This window comes from Stigmatopora nigra, chromosome 2 (assembly GCF_051989575.1).
Source record: "Stigmatopora nigra isolate UIUO_SnigA chromosome 2, RoL_Snig_1.1, whole genome shotgun sequence".
NCBI classification, from domain to species: domain Eukaryota; kingdom Metazoa; phylum Chordata; class Actinopteri; order Syngnathiformes; family Syngnathidae; genus Stigmatopora; species Stigmatopora nigra.
In genome coordinates, this window is record NC_135509.1 from 15,194,602 (window position 1) to 15,215,461 (window position 20,860).

General features: G+C 39.4%; 2 protein-coding genes across 2 annotated transcripts; both read right to left on the reverse strand.

The window, feature by feature from the left end:
- Window positions 1-5,252: 5,252 nt before the first annotated feature.
- LOC144181340 (hyaluronidase-like) lies at window positions 5,253-8,590 on the reverse strand. The gene is made up of 3 exons (XM_077709745.1): window positions 7,657-8,590; window positions 7,474-7,563; window positions 5,253-6,292 (listed from the first exon to the last, which is right to left on the reverse strand). The coding sequence occupies exons 1-3, from the start codon at window positions 8,578-8,580 to the stop codon at window positions 5,822-5,824; spliced, it is 1,485 nt and encodes a 494-aa protein (XP_077565871.1). The 5' UTR covers window positions 8,581-8,590; the 3' UTR covers window positions 5,253-5,821.
- Window positions 8,591-12,993: 4,403 nt separating this feature from the next.
- Window positions 12,994-20,639, reverse strand: LOC144185275 (IQ motif and ubiquitin-like domain-containing protein). Its single transcript, XM_077710467.1, has 11 exons — window positions 19,938-20,639; window positions 18,669-18,836; window positions 17,981-18,156; window positions 17,748-17,903; window positions 17,116-17,326; window positions 16,731-16,906; window positions 15,667-15,837; window positions 14,645-14,821; window positions 14,302-14,550; window positions 13,616-13,801; window positions 12,994-13,537 (listed from the first exon to the last, which is right to left on the reverse strand). Exons 1-11 carry the CDS (start codon window positions 20,563-20,565, stop codon window positions 13,400-13,402), a joined length of 2,436 nt encoding a protein of 811 aa, XP_077566593.1. The 5' UTR covers window positions 20,566-20,639; the 3' UTR covers window positions 12,994-13,399.
- Between the last annotated feature and the right edge of the window lie 221 nt (window positions 20,640-20,860).

The window sequence follows — 20,860 nt, forward strand, 5'->3', positions numbered from 1 at the left end:
CACCACAAATACAAAATTGACTACATGGACAAAGACATTAGGACACTTGGTTGGTGTGAAAATGAAGAGTTCTCACCAAGGTTCCAAACTTCCTACAAGATGTTGAAAAGTGCTTACGGGCAACAATGTCATAAATCATTCTTAAACTCTTAAATGTCCCTGTCAGTTTTTTCCCAACTCGAGCCAAGTTTAATGACATTTTAAGGAGAAAAACCCAACCGATTCCCACAGCAATGTAAATAGTGGAAATCCCACAAATATACTTCCCTCCAAAGCATGATATAGGCCAGGGGTGGGCAAACTTTTCGGCCCGGGGGCCACATTGACTTTAAAAATTTGACAGATGGGCCGGGTCAGCACAAGATACGATACATATAAAAAAGTGCATCCGTTAACAGTACATATGAAACATGAACAGAAAAAAAGGACTCAAGTATTATCTTACTCATCACTCATCATTAAAGTAAAAAGTATAAAGTACAAAGTAAAAAGGAATGTATTAAGAAATATTAAAATGTTATTTAAAAAAAGATAGAGGGGCTGTAAAACACGAATGGTTATTTGTTTTTATTTATCACTGATAGATAATGACTAACGGCACAATGGCTTTACCATTATTAAATTAAGCTTTTGACTGATTATGACAGATGTCTTTACTTTTCATAATATTGTCATAAAAATACTTCACTTTATATAAAAAGTTGGCATTGTTTCTAGGTTAGGATTTTTTTTTATGATATCTGATATAAGCAGGTATCATGTCATGATTATGACAGTCTTAGGAAATTATGGATTATTAGAAATTAGGACATTTAAGTTAAGTTAAAAAAAACACTAGCTTGTTTGAAAATTAACTCAACAATGATGGGAAATAGTGAATTATTAGTAAGTTGAAGAAGTGATCATTTAAAATTCCACACTGGCAGAGATTTATGTAGATTTATGTTCCAAGTGTTCAATTTGTTAAAGGGACTCCAGATGTTTTGCATCACTCTTGCATTGTTAGTCATATCTTATATTATAGTGGCAGTATATGCAACTGCTTTGAAAACAAGCCTCCTTTCATTTCATTTCTTTTTTATTTCCACTTTCAGGAGTTTTCACAAAAAAAAAAAAATGAATGAGTTTGTCATTTTGCTTCTCCAGGTAACTTCCCTACATGCCACCTGTGTCGCCACTTATGTGACCTCAGCCCATGTCAGTCATCACCACAATTGCACCATTAAACGTCTCACCTCTAAAAACAAACCCCTAAAAAGTACCACTTTTAGCCTTTTAAAACACAAAAAAGGGTGAGCCAGCATTCCTGCAGTGAACATTCCACCCTCATTCAGTTGTACCGTGACAGCCGGCATTCCCAAAATAGAGCACATGATAAACAAAAGCAGAACAAAAACAACAAAACATAGGCATCTTTACCCTAAATGACCCCCCGACCCACAGTGATCACTCACCTGTATAAGAGAGGCAGTTCTCTCTTGCTTTCTCTCATGTTGGCCCCAAATTCATTCCTCTCATCTAACAGTGTGTGAATGACAACCCGCTGTTCTGGGTTTTATAGCGCCAACGGGGAAGGAGGAGGAAGGCGTGAGGCAAAACAGTGAGGAACGGAGGGAGCAAGCAACATTGGCACTACGTTGAGGGAGAGAGAAAGAGAGAGAGAGGTTAGAAAAAAAACATCTCCTGCAGTTCACACTCCAACCAGCACGTGGCAGTGTGTTGACAGACCGCTGAATATTCATTTACCTAAACTTTCAGGTGTTTTCATTTTCCTACAGGTGTAACAAAAACTTATTTGAACTGAAAAATTTGATGTGAGTGCACGGACAACGGACAAAACGACAAAAAACTCTTCTCATTTCAAGTAGGAGGGAGTTAATATTTATTTCTCTGATGGACCGGTACCAGGTCGCTCCTGGAGTGGTACCAGTCCATGGACCGGTGGTTGGGAACCCCCGATCTAAAATATTGTACTGGCTCATCTGAATGTTATAATTCCTTTTTAATCACTGCATTTTTCCCTTTGTCAATCGCTCTGTTGATAGTTGTGCAAAATGTGCTGAATTTTGCTTGTGTTTGTATGTTAAAGACTGAGATATGTGCAGTTCACATAGCGTAACAGCGTTGGCAGTTGAAGTGTGAATCATCCAATTTCATAGTGAGAATACCATATGGTCTCCAAATGAGTCTTTGGGCACTGACGGAATACATGCTGATTTGACAGTCTCTTGTAATTTGATTTTATTAGAGCCAAGGGAATATAATCGATTTAATATGATATCAGTTGCACATTTTCCTCAATTAGTTTTTATTCATAATTTGGATGTTTTTGACTTTTTTTTTGCGGAAAGATCAGATATTTGAATGAAGGACAACCCATTTTTCCCATGAAACTGTCATTTTAAAGATGACAATGTCAAACAATGTATTGCATTTTCATCAATCATGAATCTTATGAGGACATAGGATTAAAAAAAACCCACATAGGTATGAGGAGAATGTTCACAATCCACACAGGGAATTAAACCCAAGAGCTCAGAACTGTGAAGTGATCACACTAACCACTCTACCAATGTTATGCTCAACAAGTATTTGATTTGTTGTTGCAATTACATCAGTTCTTCATTTCTTTTCTTGGGCGACAACTTTCCCAAAGTCATTGTCAGTCTGAGGTTTATAATGTTTCCCAATATGTGTACGTGGGAAAAACATGTTGGCAGTAGAGTTCAGTCGTATGTTGTGACAGCGAGCAGCTTTTTTTGCTGAATACCAGAAAACGTGTTGTTTCTTTATGTGGAGCGGACACAGAAGATGTATGTATGCATTCAGAAGCATGAGCTGCAGACCACATTCTGGACATCTATTCATTTTGGGGGACAATTACACGGCCCGCCGCCTGGGCCTCGCCACGTTGGAGCCAAAGAGTCAGCGTACGCGTCGGCCGACATCTCCGCGCCACCACTGCTGCTGAATACGCCGCAAATTTTTTGCGGCGACGTTGCCAAGACAAAAGTCTCGGCGTGTAGGCGACCCCTGTAACGTCTCTCAAAGCCTGCAGATTATGTGAGATGGTAACTGCACGTTCTTTTCCACCCCCTCTGAGGGTGAAAGCATTTACTCCCTCCATGATGTTGCCATCTTTCCCACATGTGGATCACGTTACAACAACTTCTGCTCTAGACGAGCTGTATGGGGAGACGCTAGGCCTGCTGTTTATGAGCACTTCTATCGGTGCGGGACCACAATCTACGCAAATTGAATTTGCCAGAAGTTAATCTTTGGCTCGTGAGTCGAAGGTTGAACACAGGTCACAAAGTTTACATTACAGCTCAGTGAGCTTTTCCCATTTAGAACATCTTCGTCATTGCCCCCATTTCAAGTTTTCTCCAAACATTGCACTATTTTCTTTTTTTTTTATTAGCTATGAATTTTGCGGACAGCTGCAAAAAAAGTGAAAGCTTAAGCCATAAGTTTTAAAATGTGATCCCTTTTCTGTTCACGGGAGAGAAAAAGGGTTTTTTTTGCATTAAGATTGATCATTTTCAGCTCTCAAAAACAGCTTTTTCTATCCATGTTTGGCCATGTTAAAACTGTCATTTTCACTTACAGCAAAATATAATCAGCAGTTATTTTGTTGAAACCAACTACAGTATGAAAAAAAAAAATAAAAAAAAAAAAAATAATAATATATATATATATATATATATATATATATATATATATATATATATATATATATATATATATATATATATATATATATATATATATATATATATATATATATATATATTAATTAATTCAAATCAAACTTGGCTTTAAAAACTCACATTGGGTTGAAGATTGAAATTAAATAAAACACAGAAGCACAAAAAGTATTTTCAGGTAATGCGTGGTTTACTTTTGTCTTCTCACTGTTGTCATGCCAACCAACACATAAAAGAACATCTTTTCATTTTTTTCCCCTACCGGTTTCCATTTCTGAACGCTTGCAAAGTTGCCATGTTTTTGTTTGAGCTGCCATGTTTTGGGGGGTCTGGCTCTTGAGAAGTGTCTTTGATGCTAAACCAACTGATGTATAACGAGCAGCCATTATGCCAGCCTCATTGCTCTTCTTGCACCCGTTTGAACTTACTGGAATATTCACACTTCCAAGACTTTTATGTTGGTGTTGATTCTTCAGACATTTCCACTCACTTTTATGTAAAAAAAAATGTTCCCCCAGGTTTCTTGTCTTAAAGTATTCAGCCAGTCTACGCTGTATGATTTGGGGGTGTGGGCGGAAAACTGACTACCCGGAGAAAGTCCATGCAAGCCCAGGGGTGAACATGCAAACTCCACACTGTCAAAACCGAACTGGGATCAAACCCTCGACCCCAGAAGTGTGAGGTCGACACAATAACCACTTGTTCACCGAACTGCACTCTATATATATTTTTAAAAAAAGAAAAGAAACATACAATGACACAGCAAGCAATTAAATGAAATGATTTTCTGCCTTTTATTTTTTTCTTGCATGACCACATGGTTTATTTCTAGAGTAGTAAAGTTGAAGTTAAAATGTTCATGTTCAATAGTGCAATGGTGCTTTTTACGTTTTTGCCAAACTGAGTGAGATGCTGAAAATATGTGAAAAATGTCTAAAATGTTGGCTCAAACGACTTCAAGCTCAACATTCTCCAGACTACTCTGGACGCTTTAAAGTGGCTTTGGGATGAAACAAACACACCACCACATGCATTGACCATTACTGTGTTGCTTTTTTGGACTAACGCATCATGACACTTTGACCATTTGATGACTAACAACCAGATTTAAACCTCAAAATCTACTTTCAGTTTTTTACAATGTGACTTAGAAAAAAAGCTAATTATGGTCATTTAAGAGAAGTCTGGTTGTTTAAATTGCAAGTGTTTGACTTCTGTTTGTCTACACTCAATAAAAGCCGCCTTGAAAACCAGAATTAAGTTTAGTTCGTGAGCTCACTTTGATTGACGTCAACTTTCAATGAGGTCACTCATTTTCTTGGCTGTCACTCACCGGAGGATAATGCTGACATCGGCTCTCAGATATTTGCTGATTCTTCAATCTCACTCAATTGACCCGCTCTCTTTTTCATCGATGTTTAGGAAAGTAGGCAGGACACTCACAAAACTATTGTCTCAGAGAATGACATATTTCTATAAATTAAAATGTTATTAATTCAATGACATCTCTTTCAATAACATGTAATTTCCATCTCTTACCATACACATTTGTTAATGTGTACATTACTCCAAAATTTGGAAATGTTAAGCAAATGCATGGCGACTAAGATACTTTTAAAAGTCGATTTTAAAACTGGAACCTGAGCACTTAAGTTTAATTACTTCATTGCAAAAATAAAGGTATTATTATATGTTGGTTTTGATTACATGATAAAATCAGGTAAATGTAATTTGAAATAACTAATATATGCATATAAAAAGCTTGGATCTCAATAACACATTACTTTTGTGAAAAAAAGCCAGTCTTTGATTATTAATGAGTGGAAAAAACAAATGAAAGAATATAGTACACTCTTTCTTATAGAAGGTGAGGTTATATTACATTATCACTGTAACCATTATTCTCTGGGTGATTGAAAGATCAGTCAAAAACAGGATGCGGTCAATTAGACTATTGTCCATTCATTGTTATGTGATGTCAGATTTCTCTTTGTAGTCATACATACATTTCCCTCAACATAGAGAATGAAAACAAAATTTGGGACTTTCCAGTTTTGTGAATTGTGGCAGTGTAAGATGAGCTACCAGGAAGTGACTTCAATGTGAGAGGCGGTTTAAACAAAGAGACACTTGATGACAAGACAGATGGCCAGAAGCGAAATGATGCATAGGCAGGAAAAGTGAACTGAGAAAAGGATCAGTAAGTCCCCCAGCAGACTGTCAAGCTGAAGGCCAGGGTGGTGTCCAGAAGGCCATTTGGGCTCCACCGTCTGGGGCACTTCGCAGTGGATGCCAGTCCAACCTTGGTAGCACTGGCAGGTGAACTTGTGCTTCATGTCCAGGATGTCCTGGTGGTCTAGGTGGCCGCTGACTTGGAATTTTGAGCCCGACGGTGACGCCTTCCGCCGGATGCTGAAGAATCGTGGGTTGAGGTGCAGGTGTGCACCCGAGTCTAGGCTCTTACGGATGCAGCGACCATTCTTTTTGCACAGTGCTTTGCTACATAGCTTGGCAGCAGATGTGACGTTGATCACATAATGGCCCAGTGGGCCGTCAATGTATTTCTTCACTGTCAGACAGTTTCTCTGCGCAAAAAAGTGTCAGTTAATACCGTAAACATCTTTTAATACTTAGACTACTTGGTCACTATACATCTTCGTGTACAGTATTCTCCGATGTAATACATTAACTCTCACAAAACTGTACTTTAAAAGCTGATTCTCTAGAGTACGCATCTATAAATGCTTCCTCAGTTTGCTAGTATTCGTATTCCAAATTTTATTTGCATAGTAATTGATAGATTGCAATTCCATATATTCAAATTTATATTTCTTATGTAGTGTTACATTTCCTTCCCGGTACTTAAGGTTCATCTGTCAATATTCCGCGAGTGAGTGGCAGAAGCATTACCAGAAATGTGTGCTGAAGGTTAATTGAGTTACAGAGGTAATAGTGATATTCTATTATCAGATATACATTTGTAACATTAGACATGAATGCCATGGAGATTTTTATCTAGCTTCAAATTGAGAGAGCACATGTTCCATTCAACACAACAAGTTTTTCCTCCGGTGCGTTTCATAACGCACCCCTGAGGTAGTACAATAGACAATATATTTGAAAGTGTGTTTCTATCAAAGAGGAATAAAGCCAAGAAGTTGAAAAAGCAAAACTTTTTCCTTCCTGAGGGGTATTGAATTTCAAGGCCACATAACAAACCAAACACACATTGTCTTAAATAACTGTTTTTCCTTCCTAAAACATAACTTGGATTATATTGAATGCAGCTGCAAAATATGGAATTGTTCATTCCTTAAAATTTCATCCAGACCACAATTGAAAATCACCTAAATCAAATATTTTGTCCTCTAACTCTGAATAAGCCAAGTGAAATTGGATATTTTTTTTATATCAGTTCCAGCCAACTGTCCTATGTGGGATTAAATCATGGAATGTTTATAAATTTCAGAATTTGAACAATCCAGTGACCTGAAATCAGAATTCCTGCAATAATATTGTCAATCAGATATAGTGTTACCCTTATTGTCGTGAGCTGTGCATGTGTATCACTTTATTACTCTAATAAAAAATATATAAATTGCATCTCGTAAAGCCACATATAAAGATCAGTCATTGATTACAATCAGTAGTCTGAATGTAGCTTTATTGTACTATTGGTCTCTCGTTAAAAAAAAAAAAAGTAGGTTAAAATATTAATCACAATTTCTCTGATCGTAGGCTATAATCCCTTCATTAATTTTATTACCTGTGATCGAGCGTACTCAGACGAACCCCACAGGACAACGCCAGACACTCCGAGGGCAGCACTTTCACCTATAGTGTGCACCAGGTCGCTCTGACAGAAAATAGAGAAAGGGACATTTATTCTCCAACTCTAAGAATGTGTCTGGCAGACACTGTGATACCTGAGACTGCCTAAAGTATTTACCTCTGAAAGAACCACAAAGGTGTATGCGTAAAAGGGTCTGGAGTAGACGAAAACTGGCAGGGTGATGTCTGGCCTTGCAATTGAAGCAATTCTCATGGCCTCCTTTACCCGGTAGTGGACAAACTTGACAGTATTGGTTGATGACTTCAGCTCATAGTCCAGGTAGATGGATGGGTACAAAGCAGTACTCTCTTTCCACAACCACATCAGGTGGTCGTTTCGAACGTGTTCCACATTGGGACATTCGCCAGTGTAGCGTTGCGGGTGTTGTTTATAGCCATAGTTGTAACAGTCGGGAAATAAGTAGAAGCCCCACAAGCCGTTCGGACGCCGACCCTCAGCTAAGGCTAAAGTCATATTCATAAATGCCTGTCCGGATTTTTCAAAGCTTTCCTTTGCCTCCTTCTCCACTTTGCTCTCTGGCCAGTTGGGGTGAAATTTACGGATCTGTTCCTTTGACTTGTTGCGGTAGATGTCCTTGCCGCCCCAGTTGCGCACCCATTGGGGTCTCCAGTTCTCCCAGTCGATGACTCCTAAACCTCGAAAATCCTTGTGAGGGATCAATTTGTCAATGTCGTTGCGGGCCTTGCTCAGGTGTTTGGAGATGCTCTGGTTCTGTGGAAGTCCGCCATTGATGGGATAGCCTGCATTGGTGTAGTATGGATAGTAACCCAGGTGGCTGTGGTAGAAGATGGTCACGTTGGGTCCGCTCAGGGTTTCGTTGAGGTTGGCCACAATGTCAAAGACGCTCAAATCCAAGTCCACTCGGAAACGGAGACGACACGACTCAGTGGGAGCATTCCAGACGACCACGAAAGGCCTGTGAGGGATGATGGGCACTCTAGCCGGCTTAGGCGCATCTCCCTGAGCTCCGGCACTCACCCACAAACTCAACACTAGTATCCGAAGACCCGTAGGCGCCATGTGCCCCCGATCCTGGTTGTGCGGCAATTAGTGGGTGCATGGCAAAGACCCATGGAGCCCAAACAGACACATTAGAGGCTTCATTGAGCACACATAATCAAATGGAGGACACATGATGATGAGGAGAATGATGAAGGTGAACTATGTGTTGCAGTTACACAACCACATTGGGGATGGCTCGCTGGAGAAAACCATTCAAACTAGGCTTAAAAAATCAATTTCATTTAAATTTGGGGTTGTTACTTCATCTGTTTTTGCAGAGATTTTAATTTTCACTTCATAAAAGTAAGACATCGTTGTTTTGCTTTTGACAAATATAGAAATTATGCATAAAGTATGACCAGTCTGTTGAGATAAGACCATAACAGTAGTACAATGCTCAGAGTTCTGCACATGAGTTCCTATCTTATTAATTATCCTATTATTTATCTTATCTTATCAATCCTATATGAACCATCACCCTGCTTATAATTGGCCGAAAGCCAGATAGTTGGTTACCAGCATAACCATTATGGTTTTGCTGTGTGTTTCTGTTTTGCTTTTGTCATCATTTACCAGCAAACACGAGCATGCTGGTCTTGTTAGTTGTGCCAGACACAGACAGACATTTGACTGGGAAGGCTGAATGTGAAAAATGTTCAAATCGTGCTTTAAGACTTCACGCTACACTTTGGATCTGAATTAAAATCATATGTTGGCCATATTCACTCCTGTGCAATGGATGCCATAAATGTCAATTGTGGGCCTGTGAAGCCTTTTCAGACTTTTGTTGTGATTAAAGGCTACATAAATAAATGTGACTTGATAATTTTGGAGCAAGCCACAGTAAGGAGCCTGACTTTTACACAATGTTGTTATTGCAGACCTTCACAGCATCTCAAATTTGTAGAGATTGGGGTGAATTTGACCCTTTTTGTCAGTAAGGGTGGAATGAATCATTGCCAACTAAAAGTCATGAAAGTAAGAATTCATTATTAAAACAGAGCTTTGAAGCATACAGTGTGTATGAACGTTTGTGTGAGGTCTCACTCAGCAGTATGTGATCCTCACCACATTGGCATTTTATTTTACATGTACAACAGCCAGGTTTTTCTTGTGTAGGAGGCCCTCAAGAGGCTTCAGATCCTGCCTATCCATTTATCTCGCTCATATGCAAGTAATTCACTTTTTCCAGTAAGTCATGAAGATAAACATGGAGATGCCTCCAAGGATATCAAGGAGGGAAAAACGGAGGAAGAAGCTTGGAGCCGCTTCCTCTTTGAGCTTTTTCAATCATGCTTGCAGCCCGTATCTCTTCATGACAATAATGGTTGGAAGATGTAATAGAAGAAGGATTCTTACTGGAAAATGGAGTCTGCCAAATAAAGTCAAAAAAAATCCTACTACTGATGCAATTCCATGAAAACTAAAAAGTACAGACCAAAGCATACTTTATAATAATGTGCAAAACAACAAGAATAAATAATGTTGCCTCTTCGGGGAAAGTATTTTATCAAATCACACATGTAATCACCATTATTAGAATTTTATACCGTGAACTATGTAGTTTAGTATGTAAACTGAGTCTTATTTATATATATGGTCAGATAGAAATGTTAATGTTAATGGACATAACTGCTCCGCATGATAATGGAAATGGCCGAATGGTGTGAAGTTTCTAGTGCAGTGGCCGGGAACCTTTTTGAAAGAGAGAGCCATAAACAATTCCCAATTTCAAATGTTATTCCTTGAGAGCCATACTCACAATTTAAAAGTCAAAATACATGAAAATGTGCAAATTTTCTGGGGCATTTTCCCACTTTTTAAGGACAAAAAGTCTCTGAATTATTTTGACAACATTATTTACCCTGCCGCTAATCAATGAATATCAATGAGTTCAATGAGTATCAATGATAGAGAGAATGGATACAGAAGACTAATGAAAAAAAATGCGACAGTTCCAATATAACGGTCCTATTGGTCCGTTCAGGACTAGTCTAACTTTAAATTAATTAACAGAGATATGTACCTCATATCTCCAAATCATCCAGCACTTTTGGGCCAAGACAACACTATACTTTGTTACATGCCAACATTTCTGGAAAGCTGCAATTAATTACAGCGTTCCGTCATGTTGAGGAAAACCTCAAAAGGAGGAGGTTTTGTTCTGGCGCTGCCCAGCCCGAGTGCGGCGGGTCCAGCCAACCGCCCGCAGGCCCACAAAAACCAAAGTGAAAGACATGCAGCGCCAGACCACAAAAAAAGAAGAATGAAGACACTGAGAGTTCACACCGGTTTGTCGCACTGACGACATCCGGATGAGGCGTAAGGGAATGGAATTTTGCAATATTTCAATCCTCGCGCTATTCATCAGGGTAATTATATTTTATGGGAATTTGGTGGAACAACCCCCCAAAGAAGTTATGATTTAAACAAAGTCTTTGTGGCACACACGAAAAATGCTTTCACAGACTCTGGGGTTCTGGGTTAAAATCCAGGTCATGTTCACCTGTGTGGCGTTTGCATGTTCTCCCCGGGCCTGCGTAGGTTTCCTCCGAGTACTCCGGTTTCCTCCCACTTTCCAAAAATATGCATGTTAGGCTGATTTGACACTCTAAATCAGACACGGGCAAACTACGGCCCACGGGCCACATACGGCCTTTTTAAGGCTTTTTAATCCGGCCCGCCGACGTTGTCCAATTTTTTTTTTACCCCAAGATACTAGTGGCAGTAGCTCTGTCCACTCTTATTTGTTTTTCGTGTTTTACAGCCCTTCTATCTTTTTTTAAATTACATTTTAATATATCTTAATACATTCCTTTTTACTTTGTACTTCATACTTTTTACTTTAATGATGAGTGATGAGTATGTTAATACTTTAGTCCGTTTATGTTTCATATGTACTGTTAACGGATGCACTTTTTTATATGTATCGTATCTTGTGCTGACCCGGCCCGTCTGTCAAATTTTTGAAGTCAATGTGGCCCCCGAGCTGAAAGTTTTGCCCACCCCTGCTCTAAATTGTTATGGGTGTGAGTGTGCATGGTTGTCCGTCTCCTTGTGCCCTGTGATCGGCTGACATTCGATTCAAGGTGTTCCCGACGTCTGGGAGATCTAGGATTGGCCCTAATGAGGATAAAGCGGTTCAGAAAATGATATCAAATCAGAAGGAAAATACAGTAGTAAAGAGTGAGGTTTGGATGAGTTTTGCTACATATTTATCATTCATGTAAGGCTTTTCAATTTAAAGCTTGTATTTTTTATAAGCCTTTGATTTTTCTAATTTTACTGGACATGTTAAAAGTTGCAGTATATTCCAGTCCAACTGGTTGGATTTCATCTACATGAAGGCCCACACAAGCAGAATGTATTTCCTGGCACTCAGCTGCCAATGTGGAACACATCAAAATGCTGCTTAGGCTGGAAGGTTTTAAGTGTGTCAGTGTGTTCACATGATGGAAAATATGAAACTGACACTAAACGTCTACAAAAGACATCATGATTAAAGGGATGGAGTTTGTGGAATTCAACCAAACAAAAGAATATTTAAAGGACGATCAAAGTATAACAAGCTGCTTATACCCATTTCATCAATGATGTGCATTATTGATGGGGTGGTTTTCAATTTATGGTTGCATGACTACTTTCCAGATGTGATTTTTTTTCAAATCCTCGTATTAAGTGACGCCTGAATGGAAATAAACTGTTACATTTGGCGGCTGAAATGTATAAAAATTATGCACATTTTTTCTTTGATGCTGGACATGTGGTATGAACTTGTAGGAGGTATAAAATGTGCTAACTTTGACCAAAATTTCATTTTTCAAAAATGTCAGTATTATCAAGATACCTATTTAACGTATATCTGACTTGTCTACCTAACCCTTTATTGTGTTGGAAATCTGGCTATACTTTTGCCACAGGAATAAATTGGCTCTTTGATTTTACTCAGTCTGAAAATACAAAATCTTCGTCGTATATATTTTTATTTGGGTCAAGATTGACCTGTTTTCAATTTTGGGTATGCAAAAATCAAATGTATATTTTGCATACCCTAAATTGAAAACAGGTCAATCCTGACTCAAATAGGCACCCAGACACAATACAAAGGCTACATCTCCCTGTGTATTCCATTCACCAAACTCTAAATATGTAATTGGAATCGTCTGTAGCAAAGTTGCCCAACCTTATATGTTCGGTTTTGGGTCAATATGGTGCGTGCTTTTCTCTTTTTTAGAGTTTGGAAAAAATGAATTGTTAAAGGTTGTTGTCATGAATCACAATGAAATAGCTCCAAATATTCAACAAAATAAACATTGTTTTTCAATGTAAATAGAAGCTGACTAAAAAATAGACATGAAAATACGTCATTTTATTTTCCACACAAAAAAATAGCAGTCAATTTGATTTAGCTATTAAAGAAATTGCGTTCAATCTGAATTTGGGCATTCATCATAAATAATAAATACAGGCTAAATAGAGCTAGAGGAAAAAGAGCGACTCAGAATGATATAATACATACATCCCTTTATCCCATACATTTGACCTATAACATTACCTAACAGAATGATTTTTTTTTACAATACAGCCACAACTCTTCCCAAACCATATCACGTGTATGAAAACTATTTTTTGCTTTGGTAAGGCTCTTTCTACTGGTCTCACAAAACCATGGAAGCACCTTGGGCCAAAAACACACAAGATCTACAGCCAAAGAGAAGCCTGTCTGACTTTCGCCATGCACAGTTTACAGTCCGATCTTCTGTGGACTGACTAGCCATGTGGCCAAAGTCATGCTGACTTGTCAGTCCAGTGCCTACGAGCAACAGGGAGCTTTCTCTCATGGGATCCTGCGAGTTCCACGCTTGATAAGGGCCTCTTTAGCCGATTGTGTAACCATGGTGGGAATCTGGTTATAATAGCGGCGGGCCAGCAAGTGTTTATGTTCGATGCCGCTGATCACAGGAAAGTCGTACACCTGAAGGAAGTAATGACTTTGTTGAATATGTATACTCACATGAAGGTTTTGTTTATAATTGTTGGGCGATTGTCTGACCTCGTGTACGTTCTGCACCTGGAGGTGAGCGTCTATTTCGTCTGTGCAGAGCAAGACACAGTTCCAGGGGCTCCAGTCCTTTTCCCGATCCCAGCGGACTAGAACCAGGCTGAATAAGTCACCATTACCGCTCAGGGCCGAGCGGGTCCCCCAGATCACCTCCACCAGGTACTGAATGTCCTCCATCTGATCAGAGATACAACAAACTGTAGGCTCAACAGAGGATGCATACAATGCATGCAAAAGGGTGAGAGATGGAAGCGATTGAGAAACTGATTTTAAAAATCCATTAAAAAAAACTAAACAAGATAGTTAGCTGGAATAGGGTCCAGCACCCCCCATGACTCTTGTGAGTACAAGCATTTCGGAAAATGTATTATTTTTTTAAATAAAAAAGTTGTATTAAACAATTTAACAATTGGGGATATATCAGTTTGCGCTGTTTATTTTGTGTCATTATGTCACTCTATGAGAGTCTGTTGTTTGTTTGTTGTCACTCTTGTAATAATTGTCAAATTGCTATTTTAATTTAATTTTTAAATTTCTTTAAATACTTCTTAAATATTAAAAAAAAAACATCTTTTGTGTATGGTTCCTGTAAAATATGAAAAATAATGGATAATAATGACTTGAGTGATTATTTTAAGAAGGTTTTGCCTGGCAGTTTGTTGTGTGCAAGAGATGACCTGCAAAATGAAGGGAATGGTGTTGTCCTTGTTGAGTAGCAGCTCGCTATCCCTCAACCTCTTCAGCATGTTCCTGTAACAGGAGAAGTCATCTCGATTCCCAGCAATGTTCTTCAACCGGGCGCAATCCTGACAGCGCCGACCCAGGTGACCCCGGGTGCAGGAACGGAAGTGGCACGAGTTAAGGTAGCGCTGGCAACTGTGGCAGAGGAACACGTCGTTCTTCAGCTGCGTGGTGCTCTGGGGTACCTTGAAAATACACATTTTATTTCTTATGAGCCTGAAATCATAGATTTCGTCAATTCACTTGTAAAGTTAAGTATTATTATTGTTTTGTTGTTACCTTGAGGTGCTTGGCCACCTCTGGGTTGAATCCTGGCGTGCGGATGAACTGCAGGAAGAGTGTGGACATTCTCTTTCTCAGACCTTCCAGGTTGAGCTCCTTAACCTGCCGTTTCATCAGGTCTTCCTCCCTATTGATTAGTTCTACAATGTCTTGAGTCAATTGGCATGGGTACACCTGCAATAGGATAAGTGGATTTGTGGCACAGAATTTGCTCTTTGATTTTACTCCATAAAACCATCTGTCCCCTTTTTGCTTCTTGCAAAATAAATGAACACAATAAAATGTATAACAACACTTTAGAAAGAAAGCAACAGTAAATAATGCTTTTTGGTTTATAGTCAAAACAGTTCTTTTTCTATTGTTTAAGTTGTAATTCAGTGTCAATGGAAGCATAGTGGTCTCACAATAGACATACTTTAAAATAAATATAATGATTTCACATAATATCAAGTTCTAACGTGATAAATTGTCATTTTATCCTTGATATATTTGACATTTTAATGTTTGAACACTGAAATGGGTAAAGTTAGATTCTGGGTCTCTGTAGTCACAGTCTTTGAGTGACACTAAGAGGATGTTGAAGGAAACTGCACAAATGCTAGTTCACTGGAGTGGATGTAGCTTATTTTGTGGCAGGAATTATTGACTGACAGACAAACTAGTTCAAATGGATTGAATGGCTATCGCCATCACTAACTGTGAAATAGTTTTTTCCCCCTCATATTTAAGTCTAAGTCAAAGTTACAAATATGTTTCTTAAAAATAAAGGTTGCATTTGTTCTTTTTCTACTATCTCTTCTTATATAAAATGACTTTATACTAATAAAGTGCAGACAATACAAATGACACATTTTCCATTAAAAGACTTGAACATCTACTCAAGTTATTTTCTTATCAAGTGTGTACTTGTACAACCTTGGTCAAATGTTTTGAGACTTTTTCCCTTTCAACGGAATTGTGAAATGTCTCAAAACACATGACCAGGCGTTTAGATACTTTCTGCAACAATGGTATCGTACCTCCACAGTTTCTTTGAGGCACCGCAGGATGCTCAGTCTCTCTTCATGGTTGATTGGCGACATGGCCACACAGTCGTACAGATCGCCCAGCTCTCTAGCTCGGATAGTGTTGGGCGTGTCCATTTCGATCATCCGACCGTCCGCTCCCCTCCACTGATGAGGTGCTGATGACTGGCATGCACATGGCATAACTTATTGTTAGTATTTAATATTAACTACTCACTCTTCTATTGGATTGCTCTGATGTCAAAAATTAAAGCGAGACAACAGCTTTCATCATGTGCACGTCAAAGGAAAATAATCAATGTTTTCTTTGTGATGTTTAAAAGTAGAGAAAATCTTGATCATAATATGTCAATTAGGAGTTGTCATTATGCTAATGTTCATTCAGTCATTCTCTGTAATGCTTATACTCATAGGAGTAGTGGGGAGTGCTGGAGCCTTTCTCAGCCAATCATAGGCAGCAGGTGGAGGACAACCTGAATTGGTGGACAGCCCAAATGCAGGGCACAAGGCAGGGGACAATCATTCATGCTCACACTCATACCTAGGGGCAATTTAGAGTACTCAACCAGACTAGCATGCTTATTTTGGGGATGTAGGAGGAAACAGGGGTACCCGCAGAAAACCCATTCAGGCCCGTGGAGAACATGCAAACTCCATGCAAGAAAATTGGATCCCACTAGGGATTGAACCCTCGATCTTAGAACTGTAAGGCAGACGTGCTAACCATAAATACTCTTACACCGAGCTGCCTCCACTAATGTGAAAATTATTTCTTACTTATGTATTGATTATTTATTGTAATTATCTATTGATAATTTATTTATCTGTTGTTATTTTTGTACTTCGTGGCGAAGCTTTAAATCTCATTCTACTTGTAAAATGACAATAAAAACATTGAATTCAATTCAATAATGTATGTTTTTTTTTTTTTTAGAATAGCACTCTTAGTAGAGAGATGCTGCAACTCTAGAGGTAATTGATACTCCTTGAAGGTAGTACAAATATTTCTGAAGAACACTACTGCAACAATTTCCCAAATAAATACTGTTTGCATTGACCTTGTCCAGGAATTTCCTGACAGTTTTGTTGTAGTTGTTGTTCCAGATGGCGATACCGTGGCGTCCAATGGTGGCGATGTACTGTGTCTCCTGTTCGAGGAGCGAACACAGGGCCGCTTTCCTCTCGGCCCCTCGCATTGTTGTGTTGATCTGATGCTCCTTTTCAATCCTCCACTCTGCATAAAACACAAGCACTTCGTTATTGATTCATGCATTTGTTAGGGAGATTTAACAGTCAGTCAAGTCAAGTAGTCATACAATTATAATGGGAAACCATGAACATATTTTATATGACGAGCATGGTTAGGGAACAAATTAAACTTAAATCAAGGCATCATGTATTTTGCAAGTTATTCCCCAAGTTATATTACTCATCCGTGCTTACTCTCCAAGGCATTGTAGAGCAGGTTAAGGTCCTCCCTCTTCCGAGGTTGCATCCAGCGATTGTGGCAATCTTGCATTTGCTCCGCCCTTTCCTGGTGCCTCCTGCGCTCCTGAAGATCTAACCAGGCAAGACGACGGTCACGCTGTCGTCTCAGACGGTCCACTGCCTGGCAGCTCAGCCACCGACGGGTGTGCGCCTGCAGTCGGATCACCTGCCGGAGACACACCGCAACATTCATTCATTTTCTTAACCGCTTATCCTCACGAGGGTCAAGGGGAATGTTGGAGCCTTTCCTAGAGGACTTGGGGAACCAGGTGGGGTACACCCTGAATTGTTGGACAGCCAATAGCAAGGCACAACCTTCCATGCTCACACTCATACTTTGCGGCAATTTATAGTACTGCCTGTTTTTGGGATGTGGGAGTACCCGGGAAAACCTGGGTGAGCCCGGGAAGAATACCCACTTGACTTACTTATACTTGTATTATATGTATCTGATCAAACACACTCTAGTGTCATTTTCTCGAAAGCAATTTTGAGTACTCCAGGTGGCTGTACTCCAGGTGCATGCTTCATTTCTTCTTTTTTTGTGGCTTGGTGATGGTGTCTCTTGTGCATTTGGTTGAACTTACAGCATTGAGTCTGGCCGCATGATACTCATCTGCGGTGATGTAGCGCCCCGGGCTGACAAGCTTGTCTGTGAGGTTGGAGATGTAGCAGCCCACACTTGTCATCTGTGTGGTAACGCTGGAATGGCACTGCTGTGCCTGAGTCACCTGCTCTGCTGTCTGAAACGCAGTGTAAGCTTTGATCCCGACAGAATAGTACAAATTTTGACACTGGTCTGTCCAGGTTTTATACCTACCTGTGTGTCACGGGTGGCGATGTCGACGCCCCGGCCAGGTCTGGCTCTACGTGGGGTCTGAGCACTGGCGTGGTGGTACTCTGTGCCCGTCAACTTGTGCCTGTAGCCGCCCAAGAAAGGCTTCCGCTTGAGAGGAAGCTCACTCTCGCCCAGCAGTTCCTGTTGTGTGCCATCATCTGTAAAAAAGTTTCAAAAATAAATCATTGGTGGACTTTCCTAAAACAATATACGTACTACAATAGATCATATGAGTAAATGCTACTACATTATTATCAGGTGTTTTAAATAGCCAAATGTTGCATTTTATCATAATGCTACAAATATTTTCTAACATACATGATGTGGAAAGCAACTTTACATACATGTGTGCATCCATTTATACAAAAATTGGCTGCTGAATGGGAAACATCTAAAGGTACTATGAAAAATGGCATCAAAGTAGACAAAAAAACCTAACAATTATCAAAAAACATAAAAAATGTTTTGTATTTATATTGCTTTAGGTAAAATGGTAGTGTTAAATTAGCAAAGTGAATCTCTACACCATCAGATGACCAAGTTCACTTCTTAATAAGACACATTTCATCCAAAAATGCAAATAAATGTTTTAAAACCTAAATTTAGCTCTGAAAAATCTTGATTTGGTTTTAAATATTATCATCTTAATTTTACCACAATTATCCTTTACCAGTTATCAGGCTCACATTAGGGACGTGAGTCATATCGTCCCGCTCGGAGTCCGTATTGGCGAACAGCAGGTTAACATCGGGGTCCGATGACATCATCTCCATGGTGATGGTGCTGTACGGCTGAACGCCAAGTTCCGAAAGGCTCTGGTCATCTCGAGATTCTTGCCCTGAAACACAATCGGACAAGGACACATTCCATATTTTAATACTTTAAACAGAATGATTCTGCATTTCTTTTTTATTTCATTCTCTTGGTTGTGCAGTCATTTGATACAACCTATTTTGGATCTTTTTTTGTGTATAATCCTGTTTTCACTGCTCCAACTAGTGCACAACTTTTTTTTTACAAACATATATCTATTTTTTTTTATTTACCAAAATGATTTTGATTTTTATAGATAAAAGCAGGTCTAAAGAAGGAACTGCAAAAAAATGAAAGCAGAAATCAAGAGAAGCACAAGTAAAGCATTTAAAAAATATATTCTTACCATTCAAAGTTACATTGAGGACATCTGCTGGAACATTGAGCTCGGTGGCAAAATGACGCTTCAGTTCCCGGACTCGAAGGCTGATGGCCAAGGTCGCGATCATAATGTGACCCCCAGGGATCAACAGAACCTTAACTGTAGACGTGCACCAATTACTATCAAACAACCTTAACCTCCTGACTACCAGTAGTTCAAATTTGTTCTTTGTAGAGGACATTTGTAAACCTAAATATCTCCCACTCAGTGCATCCAATTGCATTAACTGTGCTGTACAGAGGACATTTAAAGCTTTCCAATGATACCAAATTTATTTTGCAGTATTCCAATTACTTCACATGGATTGGGGAATTTCAAAATAAATGTGATTGGACAAGATATTTTTTTTCCCTGGTAGTCAGGAGGATATGTCTGATAGTTAAGAGACTGAATATTTTTTCTAGACGTGAAAAATAAATAACCCTCACCCGTTGCTGTTGGTTCTATCTCGTCACAGCCAGACTCCTGTTCAGCTGCACACGTGAATGAATATGTATTAAGCTTTGTGATATTGATAAAACAGTGTTGAATAAAACCAATGTTAATTCCATAATTATAATGAGTCAAGATAATAATCATACTGACTTGGTCTAGAGCTAGTAGACTGTTCCTCTGAGGTTGTTGTATATCCATCTTTAGCCCCTGACTCTACTTGGTCATCCAAGTTCTTTACATCTGAAGGAATCTCCTTCCCTTTTTCCTCTTCTGTATCTTGCCTACCTTGGTCCTCAGAGACACTTGTACCTGGTAAGGCTTCATTGTTATTTTCTGGTTCTCTTGGATCCTCTGAGATGTTTCCTTCTGGTGCATTCACACCATCATTCCCGGCTTCTCCTAGGCTCTCTGAGGTGTTTACCCCAGCTAATGGTTGATCCGAGTTTGCTGGTTGTCCTTGCTCCTGGGTGCTATTTACTTCTGCTGCAGTTTCATCATCATTACTAGTTTTTTCTTGGTTCTCTGAGGTGCTCACTCCTGGTATGAGTTCACCCGTGTTCCCTTGTTCTCCTTGCTCCACAGAGGTACTTACTCCTGGTAATGCTTCATTCTCATTCTCCGGTTCTCCTGGATCTATAGAGGTGCTTACTGCTGGTAATGATGCATCCTCAGTCCCACCTTCTCTCTGGTCCTCTGAGGTGCTCGTTCCTGGTAAGGGTGCATCCTCATTCCCTGCTTCTCCTTGATCATCAGCGGTGTTTAGTCCGAGAACGGTTTCACCCGCAGTCTCTGGTTCTCCTTGGCTCTCTGACACTGGCAATGCTTCATCAATGTGTTCCTCATTCCCTCCTTCTCCCTGATTCTCTTCAACTTGTGGTACTGCTTGATTCTCATCCGACCCTGGAGGGACAGTAGCTTCACTCTCCTGCTCTGACATTTGATTTAAAGCACCAACTGTGCAGAAGCAAAAGCAGTTTCAATGAGCACTATGCAGCGCTGCGTTTACACGTCGCCATGGTAACCAGGAGGAAAACCCTCTTCCGCGACACGGTCGTAACAAAATGTGACGTAGCGAAAATATGTCAGGACGATGACGAATATCTTATAAAATTCTATTGTCGAATGAATACAGACTTCCATTTAAATGTGTGTATGAGCTCATTGTTTTTTTTAACTAATTTATTTTTCGTATATTCTGGTATTTCAGTGTCGAAATACCATTGAATTTTGTG